The 12,666-nt window shown below is 38.0% G+C and overlaps 2 protein-coding genes across 2 annotated transcripts in view; one reads left to right on the forward strand and one right to left on the reverse strand.

The window, feature by feature from the left end:
* The window catches only part of mirr (iroquois-class homeodomain protein mirror), a 78,085-nt gene that overhangs the window by 25,662 nt on the left and 39,757 nt on the right, over positions 1-12,666 (reverse strand). Inside the window, exon 3 of the mRNA XM_087346614.1 lies at positions 5,798-5,910. Within this exon, the coding sequence (XP_087202740.1) occupies positions 5,798-5,910 (113 nt within the window). The remainder of the gene's footprint in view (positions 1-5,797; positions 5,911-12,666) is intronic.
* The window catches only part of LOC110830296 (ankyrin repeat domain family member sosondowah), a 369,880-nt gene that overhangs the window by 24,773 nt on the left and 332,441 nt on the right, over positions 1-12,666 (forward strand). The window lies entirely within an intron of this gene.

The raw sequence follows: 12,666 nt of genomic DNA on the forward strand, positions 1-12,666 counted from the left end.
ACGTCATATTTCATTAAATTTGTAGCACATTCAAATATGAAATCGGGGCTTGCGCAGGTCTGTCCAATTAACGTCAGTGGCTCTTATAACTAAGATTCAAGTGAAGAGGCGTCAGAATAGTTCCAACGTCAGCGCACTCAGTCCTCAGATATACCACAACACTAGGTTCACATACATTTTTCTCCATCACGTTAATCATACCTTGGCATCCTATTCATGCAACTCCAATGAGATACATGTTGCATATCTTAATATCTGTCTCGAGAAATTATTAATGGAAGTCATTTGAGTAAATAATGTGTAGTACTTTATTAATAATCTTTAATCTTACTTTAAAAAGTTTCATATCATTTTGAAGCTATACTTTGGCACACTTTAAATATTGAAGCATTTGTATTATGCATGTGTGACCCCAGAAATTTCAAGACCGAAAACTGTAGGACTTGCCGCTGTCGACCTCATTATCACAATGTTTACAATCAAAATTTTCTGAGTGCATCTTTGGCTCATTTTGTTTTCAGTGAATTCGCTTTCAGGTAGATTGTTACATAAACAAGTCTGAGAATGGGATTTCAGTAGAGATTAACTGGGTGAATGACATCTCAAAAACAGAAAGGGAAAAATCGTTAGAAACTTTAATATAGGTCAGTAATCGTGTATAAGCGACTAATTAACTTATTTCCTTTTATGTTTTCAAGTAGATTTCTTTCCCCATTTTGATGCTGAGTACGTCAGTGCAGTAAAATGATTAAAACTGATCTTACTGTCCTTCGGTTCTTGTTAGCATTTGTTTAAATTTAAAACATTTAATTTGTAAATGTGTTCCTTACGTTTCGGGTTATACTACATTTCGATTTCCACAAAGTTTTAAAACGAAAACTTATAATTTATCACTAATCAAATGGTATTACAAATCAAATCGTGCTACAAATAAATTGTAAAAGGTTGCCGTAGCAATGAATCGCATCGTAGCCGCCACAGCCAGCCTTCGGAATGTCTTACGGAAATTTCGAAGGAAAGTTCTCCTACCAGAAACATACGAGCTACGATCAAACGTTTTCCAGACTGACAGCATTGGAATCGGGGGGTGGGGGGGGTGGGTGGGTGGAGATTTAGTGTGGTAATGCTGAACCCTTTCCATTAATTTAATATAACATGAGATGTATAATTTAGAATTAATGCATCATGGAGTGAAGCAGTATGTAGTGCTTCGTTCTTGTTCTAAAAGAGATAATAGATTTTAAATAAGGGCGTGTTTCCATCAAGTATGGTTGAAACTAGGATACACTATTACGAAAACTATGACAATGGTTTTTGGAGATAAAGCAGTGAGCTTAAGTGAAATGTTAAGGGTGGTTTCCGAGTTAAAAAGTTTGAGTGACTTATTTTGAAGACGTTGAAAGTTTAGGACGTCCTTCCATGAAAAAGGCGGATGAAATTATAATGCAAATTATAGGTCACGTATTATTGAAAACAGATGCATCAACATCTGCTAGATGGCAAATGAGGTGCTACTCATAACAAATATTTCGATGCAAAATCTAAACATGCGACGGACTCCTGCAAGATTCGTAGTCCCTGCTCTTGTAGACAGTGAACAGGAATGCGTTAGTGAGGCCCACCAACTGCCAACTGCTTTAACGGACAAAAAAAAATGTACCGCGCCTAATTTTCAACTACGTGGCTTCACAATCATGAAAGACATTTCGGGGGGTGGAAACTGTCTTGATGGGGTGGCAGTGAATGCACATGTGATACCATACTGAGTGACAAGGGTAGATTTGTCTCGCAGTATGACAGAAAGGCTTGAGAGAGAAACATTTCCACTGAAGGATACTTCACTATGACGTATCGCCTTTTAATTACATTTTAAAGTGACGAGATGGGTGATATTTGTGCCTCTCTCTACATTTCTTTGTGCCCGGAAGGGAAGAAATGGGTGAGCAATAATTTCATCATCAGTTCACCAACACACATATTGACACCCCGTTCCCATAATTAGTTGTATAGTAGATTAATGGCATCCTGTTATCTAGGAGTGTCAGGTTTACACACCAGAGATCCCCGTCACACATCGCAAGACAGGAGAAACACAAAAGACAGTACAGTCCAGTGTTTTAGTCTTGACCTCACGGTAGTGCGCGGGAGGCATCTATTTCAACGAGAATTTTCTGTTACATCTAAATAACTTCGCTCCTAGCTTCCACATGAGTCTCCAGCTACTCTGTACCCATGTTTATTGACTGTACCAAATTCACAACTGCGCATTCAGTTGATACCGACGATATATAAAAGTAGGTGGGTACCTTGAACGAGCTAGCGTTGCTTTCTTACATTTAAATGGGGCAGAATATCGTGAAAAGCCATGTCCTGAATGTATATTCTTTAGAATTAGAACCCGTTAAAAATTAATTGGAAGTTCTGATTTGTCAAACCATATTGTTATTGTGCGCGTAATCGTCTTCTTTTATTTCCCAGCAATATATCTAAGTTTCGGAATAGACAATTAACAGTCATCGGATACTCTGTTCACTTAAAACGTTTCCGGTGAGATTTCAGCTTCTCGCTACGGCATTTACTGGGATGTTGCTCCGTGTAGTCTGGTAGCAGTTTACCGACGTTTCAGAGGCTCTCATCAAACTGATAATGGAGGTAGTAAGCGCCTCTGAAACGTCGGTAAATTCTATCAGACTATAAATGGCGCAACACTTACGATGACGGCTATCCTCAGCTGTAATATTTTCCGTTTTCCAACATAATCGAATCACGTGAGATCCGAAACTTTTTACATCGCCAACTTGAACTTTTAGATTGTATGTGTATTCTTATAATGAATCAACCAGTCACAGACATTCAGAGAACCATGATTATAACATGTCAGAATACAAATCTAAAACGTCAAGTTATGATGATTAATTGGGCGTTGTCCACGCACCGATATATTTCGCGCTACTGCTATCTAGTTATCGTATATTCCATTTTCCTAAAAAAAGTTAACAGCTGTTATAATTCCATCTTTTTCACATTTCTATCACCGTGATACATTGAATGGCGCTAGTGTTGTTCCGACCTCATAAATTCACTCTGCCATACTATGTATTATTGATTACTTGGAGTTATAAAGTATCTAGGTAGGCTGATGCGGTTTCCAATGACACGATAATACCAACTTTCACGTAAATCAGTCGATTAGTGTACGTAATTTAATTAGAGGGGAAGTCGGACAAACACGCAGCCCTTTAATAGGATTCCATAGGAAGAATCATATATTCTCTTAAAATTTTACAATTAATTAATGGATAGGATAGAAAATTCGTTTACCATTTCACACAGTCAAGAGTCACCTTGCTTCTTTCATGACTGCTCAGCAACTAATCTTAATCAGCGTTGTTTACAATTTTTCCCTAATTAACTTCAGCATTATGCCTTATACGACATCAAACAATGATTATCTTTTCGTTTGTCCAAATATTCAGTTTTCCTTTCTTCCCTGCTTAACTCTCGTATTTTTTCTGTAGTCAATTAAAACGCTATTGATTTTTTTCCTTTTCTCTTTTAAATTTTTAGTAATCTATTTTCAGTTTAACTTTTTACGTTTTCACTACCTAATACCTGTCAGTTTATTAGCTGTGTTTCTAAATACAGACCTAGACCATCTCAATATATTGCGTTTCATGATTTAAATATTAACATATTACTTATTACTTGTAGTCCTACTTTCTAAAATATCGTTAATATTTATCATTTTATTTTGTTATGAATATTTCCTACACCACACATTCTGTGTACCTGAATGTATGTTTCAGTTGGCAACTTTCTATTAAAATTTCTCAATATATTCATTATGGTTCCTTCTTCTCTACCTTTGTCACATTAATATTTTCAAATTACACAAATAAAGTTCATGCACTTTTTAGGGTTTTTTTGTGTTCTTCGTGCTATATAGCATTAACGTACACCACACGGGCCCATGCCTGCCTGCCAGCTTGTCTGTCTACCGCATTCTTCACAACAACGGGACTGGAAAATTTTTAAACCCATAATAAAATACCCAAAATAACGTTCGTGTTGAAGTCATTTATATTATTTATCAAAATTAGTTTCTCCTGTCAACTTCAGAATAGGGTTCGATAAGCATAAATTAAAATTCATAAAGTATTTTTAAGTTGAGATAAACGTTCAGCCAGGAAGTTTACATGAAATACCCATTTTAAACTTTTAGTGCAAAGAAATTCACATCTACTGGATTATTAGAAAAGCGGAAAAGCTCATTATCATTATGAACACGTGGTTTATATTCGACTTCAGCAAACGACTAATAATCGTTTTGCATTGACTGTGTCTATACAACATGCAAAGCCTTGGTTATCGGTGATTATCTTCAGCCATGAAGTCCATGTAAGCTTAAAAGGTGATTGCAAATAATTCGTTTCCGCTACGCGTCAAGTTATTACATCAGAGAAAATATTAACAGAAGTTTCATCCGTTGACGAGAGTATGAAGGCCGATGACACTGTCTCAACACCTGCAATTCACAGAGGAAGTTGCTCATATATGGCTCTGAAGCGTCGTACACAATACAAAGTCACCAACACCTACCTATGCAGAGTTCAGTCATCATTTAAGTAACTGATTGTTCCCGCATGTCGTAATACGATATATAATATACCCACTTGAAAACACCACGTTCCATAAGCTACTTATCAGTCAAATGACTTTTGTGTGTAATTATTCTGATTCTGTTAAGAAAGTATGTTACTATATAAAGACTACGCTCACATACAACGTTCTGAAAGCGCTCTAGAGTAAGTCCGAGTCCAGTTTATGAAGTCACTACATTTGACGTAAATTCTAAACAACTGTGTGGTAACAAGATTTGCTAGAAAACATTGTAATCTCCTAAGCAGATTTATTTTAAACGTTGCGGTAAGGTAGAAACTTAAGATTCAGTTTCCCAGTCCCTTTAAGAGCATGTGAAATCAGACAACTGACGAGAAATTTGACTGTTAATGAGACATTTTGTTATAAAACATAAAATAAATGTTAGAGAAAAGCAAATAATTCTCATTCAGCTTAAACGTCTCCTTATAACCTGTGAATATAAGACATTTGGCAGGAAATGTAACAAATGGTATTAGCATTAAACAAAAGAATGCTGAAAACGCTGGTGTATGACATTCCCCTTCATCTATCAGACTTTGTCTCTGAACCCCATGGCGCTATGTGGCAAGTCTGTGGTAACACTAAACTGCTTTCCTGCACCCTAGAATCCGTTAGATCTCGTATATTATTTAGCGGCCAGAGATTCTCCGATAATGTGTGGTTCCAGACCGCGGGGACCTCGTACTGCGTCCGATCCACAGTAGCTGAGGGTCCGTCCTCCGGCGAGGATATGCAGATCGTCCTGATGCTTTTATTTACCTCCGCGATTCCCTGTCCTTACATCCGTTGACATTCGACAGTGTTGCATTTTTAATCGAATCTTAATCCATACAACGACCTCCAATTATCGTTCTTAAAGACCCACGGTCTGTAGTTGGCAGAACGGTTAGTAGGAAGCCTGGGTAAGATTTCAAGGTGGCATTACGGCAAGAATGAAGATTACTATCTGGGACATTCCGTCTCTCGATCGCCTTGATGATGTATGCAGTAAGGACTTTTGAAACGTCGATGAAGGTCTACCAGGCTTTACAGCTCAACATCCCTCGAGGCAGTCATCTTCCTGAATGGATGGTAAACACAAAGCGGTACAAACTTATTTCTGACGTGGCAATCAATGAATGTGTCTGTAACTTACCCATTGAATGGATATCCGGCAAAGGCAGCGGCGTCGTAAGGGTGGTAGACCGACGGGTAAGGCCACGTCGCGGCGCCTGTCCCTAAGTTTTCCTTGAGCTCGAGTCCTGCCGCCTGAAATAAATCACAAGAAAGTCGATAAATAAATCGCAAAATAAGTTCATGTGGGCTGTAAAATCGATGACGGGGCCCATGATCCATTCTGTAGAATATAGGGCCGTGTTGAAATTCCCTGCTTACATTAATATGTCGGCCTTGGGATCTAAAATATTATCGTGCACATTTTGGTTTGTTGTTTTCGGTTCACGTTGTACAAGATCAACACACACACAGTGAGGTTCTGCATGATTTACTTCTCATCGTCATAAAATATTAAGTAGTTTCAATAACCCTTTAAAACGCGATGGTAAATATACGTACCACTTGCTTTTTAACAGTAAAGAACACTGCATTTTGTACTTATTGGTTTCGTGTGATTATCACTGGAAACGTGTACTATTTCTTTAATCAGCGCCAAGTCTGGCCTACATAATATTTTAGGAAGCATTTTGCATTCTGTGATTCGGAAGTATGAGTTAATAATACCCTACGGCTGAACGATAAATCGGATAGATTATTCGTGATTTCTACTTGTGAAATTCAAAGGAGTTTGTGATGAGCTGATAGTGGGTTACTGAATGGTTTGTTCACCTTCCTACTGTAGATATGGTATGTCTGTGTGCTTCACCTCGTAAAAATTCATACGACGGCTGAACCTTACTTATTTGTACTATTGAAGAGGAGAAACTTGAACGCTGCCAAACTGAACTCCGAGGGACCTTAAATGTACAGCCAAGACCGTTACGACTTCACTGTAATCCTCTACTAATGAGTGTAGTGCTTACAGATTGTTCAAGAACTGCCCAGCTAAAAGAAGTAAGTCGGTTGCAGTCTTCTAGGTTTTGACGTCGTGTGGTTAGCAACCACTTACCAGTAGTGTACACGGCTTCACAAACCAAAAGACAACGATGAACATCTTCAAAGCCATGACATCATCAAATCTTACATGGTAATGGGAAGAACAACGTTTTAGATATACGAGTAAAAGTGTGGACTGGATTCAACTGGTTCAAGAAAGTTGCCAATCGTGGTCTGTTGTCAACACGAAAACAAACCTTTGGGTTTCATAAGATCGGCGTATGTCTTCACCAGCTGATTAACTACAGGTTTCTCAAGGACTGTGTTGTGTACAGTTGGTTAGAGAGAGTCCGTAACCTCACGCACTTTCTTTAAAATCTATTTTAATATCATCATCCCATGAACGCGTTCGTCTGCCGAGTGGTTTCTTCCCTTCAGATTTTCTGACTTAAATTTCGCAAAATAAATAAGGAAATGGAGGGGTACCCCAACTGCATCCTTGAATCCACTTGAACTGGAAGCGCTAATGAGTAGAGTGCACTGGTCTGCGTGAAGTTGGAACTTCTTCAGTTCACTCCTTGAACTTCACAAAATTCTCCATTTCGTCCGTTTTGCAGGTGTTCCAGTGGACTCGGAATTGCAGACGGGGTTAGAAACCTGCACAGTGCCGCCAGCTAAACTAAAATCGATCATCAATTTCAAGTTGGGGAGATCATGGCCCTCAGGGCAAGAGGATTTGTAGTGCGCTACTAGCTACTGTCCTCCCCACCCCTCGACCCACGACAGAAAATGTCCAAAACCCATGTCCGTTATATGGTTTCGCCATGTTTGTGATGGACAACAAATATTGACTGATGAGGACAAGTGATAACAAGTAATTTAGTGGCAACGTTACAGCGGGTCGAGCCCTGCGTGATGATGTGTCGTGTTTCACATTTTCTTTTCATTGCAACCCTTCCCGGGCTACCAACAGAATTTTTCGCTCAGGAATACTACCACCCACTTCTGTTCTCTTGTTAAAATAATATTCTTATCGGCATTCCGTTATTTCTAATTTCTTGTCCCATTTCATCAATTGACAACATAGAAAGCAAGAAGTGTTCTCGCCAGGAAAAAACCCACATTGAATGAATAAAGTACGTGATCCCTTAAGGAGATTATGTAATGAGTAAACTAGTGATGTGTGCAGGTTCACCTTGTAATGTTAGGTCAGTAACGTGTGGGAGGTTACGCCCAACTCGGCATCTTGAAGGACTTTGAAGATTAAAGATACATAACATTGAAAGGGGAATTACTCGGACAGTGCTTAAAAAAGTTTTTTTTAGATAAATCTCTGCATGACGTGGTTACAACAGCGATGACAAAAACTAAGAAAAATAAAGGTAATAATAATTTAAATCAATCACTTCATTAAAGTGCTTATCAACAGAAAGGAGCCTATAACAAAAACACTAATAAATACTTGCATATAACAATTAAATAATTTATTAATTAATTTTCTCTCGTCGTGCCTCTCACACAGAAGCTGTTAAATTCTACATCATACCTGAAACTCATTCCTATAGTAATCAAGTTACGAGTATCATTGTCGAAGTGAGTTAATATTCATTTGTTTTGTGGTGTGGCCTCCATTGTATTTCGTGAACAAAGAATGCTAAGAATTTACTTATCATTTCAGTTACTTTAAATGTCCGAAGATAATTTAGAAGAAACAGCGCTCCATTTTTTCTTTTTGTTAGAAGTTTCTGCCCACATTGCAGAAACGACAGAATGATTGACGTTGATAAGATTAACAGCAATAACAATAGGAGGTATGGGAGAACACTGAACACTTACGAATCACGATAAACAGTTCACTGTGTTTTGGTATCAATAAATTAAAATAGGCTACACTAAAATATGGAAGCGAAAAGTTATTGCATGACAAGGGTCTCGTGATAGGAGTCCGGGAAATCGGAAATCCATTGCAAGACATCTGGATGTCATAATGTACAGGAACTACACGTTTACGGTTGCAATGCGTATTACAAAACTTTATTTCACTTGAAGTGTGCGTTACACTAAGCCGTTCGTGCCCTCTGTGCCCAGGGAACATGGCAATTTCCCTAATTCACAGATAAAATCACAAATGTCAAGATACATAGATTAATAATAGCAGTCTCATTATTATTATTATTATTATTATTATTATATTAATGATGTTAATACGTCTAATGCTATCCTAACGTACATGAAATAAAATATAGATCGGATTTAATATTACAATTTTTATCTCAAATGTTTTTCGTTACAGAGAGACCAATAAGGTATTCTGAATCGCAAAGAAGGGATTACGGATGAAGTGGCCTGCGGGCCCAAGTTTGTTCACTCGTTTTTCATGAAAGACGCCTAATGAAAGTCATCATGGTTTAATTTCCCCTTAGTGATGACAATCCGTGCTTTCAAACACCCGGTTGAACAGATTACGTCATCATTGTGTGGTGTCAGGCTGCTTAGAACGTGACCGAATATGAAACCCAATGATGACATGCTTACAATTTTCGAACAGTGGCGGTACGATTCAGCGTTCAGTGTCTGCACACAGATTCGAAGTCGGCAAATGCTAAATAAACAGAAGTCAATGCGCAATCACAATGAGAAATATATGACACTTCTTTCCGCGCTACGTGTAGCCTTTTAATCTGTATTTATTAGATGGTAAAGTTGCGTCATATTGTGATATAATAAATATATTATTTAAATCTTGTCCGTCTTATCACAATAAATTCTTATTAAATATTAAAATATTACAATAATTAACATTTAAAATATTTAAAATATTAAATGATGTTCTTTATCAAAATATTCGATGGTCTAATGTAAATCGAATATTTCGATAAAGAACATCATTTAATATTTTAAATATTTTAAATGTTAATTATTGTAATATTTTAATATTTAATAAGAATTTATTGTGATTAGACGGACAAGATTTAAACTGTATTTATTAGCTTTCTAGATAAGCAGTGATTGATATGTGTCCAGCAAACTTTCAACAGTTGTAACTTATTCGTTGCTTTTCAAATATTATAGAAATTTATATCCAGGAAAAGTTCTCTTCGGTGTATATAAAAGCCAGCACAAGAACGTTCTAGTACACAAAGGGAAATACCAATAGAACGGGATTCTTTCTGATCCTTTCTCCACCGCACCGTAGTTCAAATCGAGGGCCACGTGTTGTTTGTGGGAATCTGGAAACCAAGTTCCACTGTCAATTCCACACATCCTATTTATCAGCAGAAAATCTGCCGGAAATATTAACATATTTTAGAAAACAGAAAACTGCCACAATAATTAACATATTTTAAACAGCATGTAGTATAAATTAATGTCTTAATTATCGAAGCATTCAACATCTGCCGTAACCGAGCCCTGTTGCTTCTTATTCGCAATGTCACGCGTTTCGTTGGCAGACCGCATACCGCCTGCTCTAAAGTAAAGATTGTTAAATGCTCTAAATAAAGCTTAAAATTTCTATTATGGCTAACTCTTCGAAATACATTAAAAGTTTGTTCCAATATGATGCTTTAAAAAGTCAAATTGATATGCATGTGAGTGAATATTCCTATCCTGCCAGCCTAATTCTGATTTAGTATCCGCCACTGACACGTTCAGTGGTCTGATGGCATCGCTCTTTTAAATCAACAACCACTAATATCCTATCAGGGGTGTCCTTAATGTAGGTTTATCCTTATACTGGACTCACACAGTTGAGCTAGTATTACATAATTTATCTGTGGAAAAAATAAATCTGTCTCACGGTTATGCAACCCGGCAGTTTGGTTCAAACGTGACTGCAGGAATCCTGTAATAAACCAAGTCCTAATCCTGCGCTGGGGTTTATAAACTGTACTGAGATAATGTATTTCTTTATTATGACAGCCTTGTGAATATATATTCCCTTTAACAAATGGTGTTCTTATTTTACCGACGTGAAACCACGTAGTGATGGCTTTATGCATATTAAAAGTTCCCAAAGAACGAAACAGCAGCGAACATAGGTCGACTTGCTCGATAAAGCCTGTCACAGTCACGTAGCAACCGGGCTAGAAACGGGGGGCAATTGCGTCAAAGGATTTTATATATATTTGGCCTGTAAATTTTCTGATAAGTAACGTATTGGCAGCAGAAATGTGTTGTTCCTTTTGAATGTCAATCATGAAATCTTGATACAGAATGATCTAAAAGTCCCTGTGAACGTGTAAAAGTTGCAACTAAATTACGGTTACCACATGGCACGACTGGTTACACGAACGTAGTGGTTAGTCATCTGACACAACGCAAGTTAGGTGAGTGTGTGCACAGGGACTTTTAAAACATCCTGTGTTTACTTTTAATGTTTAATGGGGCTCTGTTTGTTGTTGTTATTATTATAACTGCATATTTCAAACAGTAGTTCCAAGATAGAGTTTAGCAGTGTTAAACAATATTCTTCGTTGCTTTCCTCAATTTCCAAAGTAATTATCGAAGTGTGTTGGTGTAGGACGTAACCGTTTCCTTCCAAAATATTACCTTCTCATCAGAAATGATCGTCTTCTTATCTTAAGCAGTTTAGTCTCTGCAATTGAGACGGTATTGCTAAAAATTTATAATTTAATTTTGAACCATTTCTACTATAACAGCTTCGAAGATTTCTGTCTTCTGGGTTGTTGCGCTGTGTAGTCTGGTAGATGTTAACCAACGTTTCAGAGGTCATACTGCCTCCATCATCAGGGCGATGAGTATGAAGATTTCTGTCTTCTGGGTTGTTGCGCTGTGTAGTCTGGTAGATGTTAACCAACGTTTCAGAGGTCATACTGCCTCCATCATCAGGGCGATGAGTATGAAGATTTCTGTCTTCTGGGTTGTTGCGCTGTGTAGTCTGGTCGATGTTTACCAACGTTTCACAGGTCATACTGCCTCCATCATCAGGGCGATGAGTATGAAGATTTCTGTCTTCTGGGTTGTTGCGCTGTGTAGTCTGGTCGATGTTTACCAACGTTTCAGAGGTCATACTGCCTCCATCATCAGGGCGATGAGTATGAAGATTTCTGTCTTCTGGGTTGTTGCGCTGTGTAGTCTGGTCGATGTTTACCAACGTTTCAGAGGTCATACTGCCTCCGTCATCAGGGCGATGAAGATTTCTGTCTTCTGGGTTGTTGCGCTGTGTAGTCTGGTCGATGTTTACCAACGTTTCAGAGGTCATACTGCCTCCGTCATCAGGGCGATTGAGTATGAAGATTGCTGTCTTCTGGGTTGTTGCGCTGTGTAGTCTGGTAGATATTTACCAACGTTTCAGAGGTCATACTGCCTCCATCATCAGGGGATGAGTATGAAGATTTCTGTCTTCTGGGTTGTTAACGCTGTGTTAGTCTGGTAGATGTTTACCAGACTACACGGCACAATAACCCAGAAGACTGAAATCTTCATACCGCTGTGAAAACCTCAAATCATATATAACAGCTTCCTTCGAACCCCTGAATCACTCGTCATTTATGATTACATGTTCCTGTTCAAATGACGTTTCAAGTTTTCTGGCGTCTAATGTCGGGATACAAGACTTACAGAGGCTGAAGAAGCTTCTCATTAAACAAACACACATCCACTATACCCCTGAAAACCGAGCTGCGTGTAATAACACTCAATGAACCACGTACATATTGATAGATCATCGTTAAATACTTTATTAAAGAAATACTTCAATACCAAAGGGAATTTATAAACTTTCCACAGTCCAACAACAAGCAATGACTGTGTATGGTTTGGAGTTCTGACAGCTGTAAAGATGTCAATGTTGTTCTGGATTTTGAAGCCGCGTGGACTCGAAAGGGGGAAGATTCTTTTGAGTAATTTGCGTTTCTGGGTGTTTCACAGAATGCACTGCTGGATCGTACGATAAATATTGATCTTAAAATGTCCGTTCCAGCAAATCAATAGAATACAACACGACTGGCG

Source organism: Zootermopsis nevadensis, unplaced genomic scaffold (assembly GCF_977971745.1).
Source record: "Zootermopsis nevadensis isolate Lab colony 2312 unplaced genomic scaffold, Znev_1.0 Znev_ptg000010l, whole genome shotgun sequence".
Classification (NCBI taxonomy): domain Eukaryota; kingdom Metazoa; phylum Arthropoda; class Insecta; order Blattodea; family Termopsidae; genus Zootermopsis; species Zootermopsis nevadensis.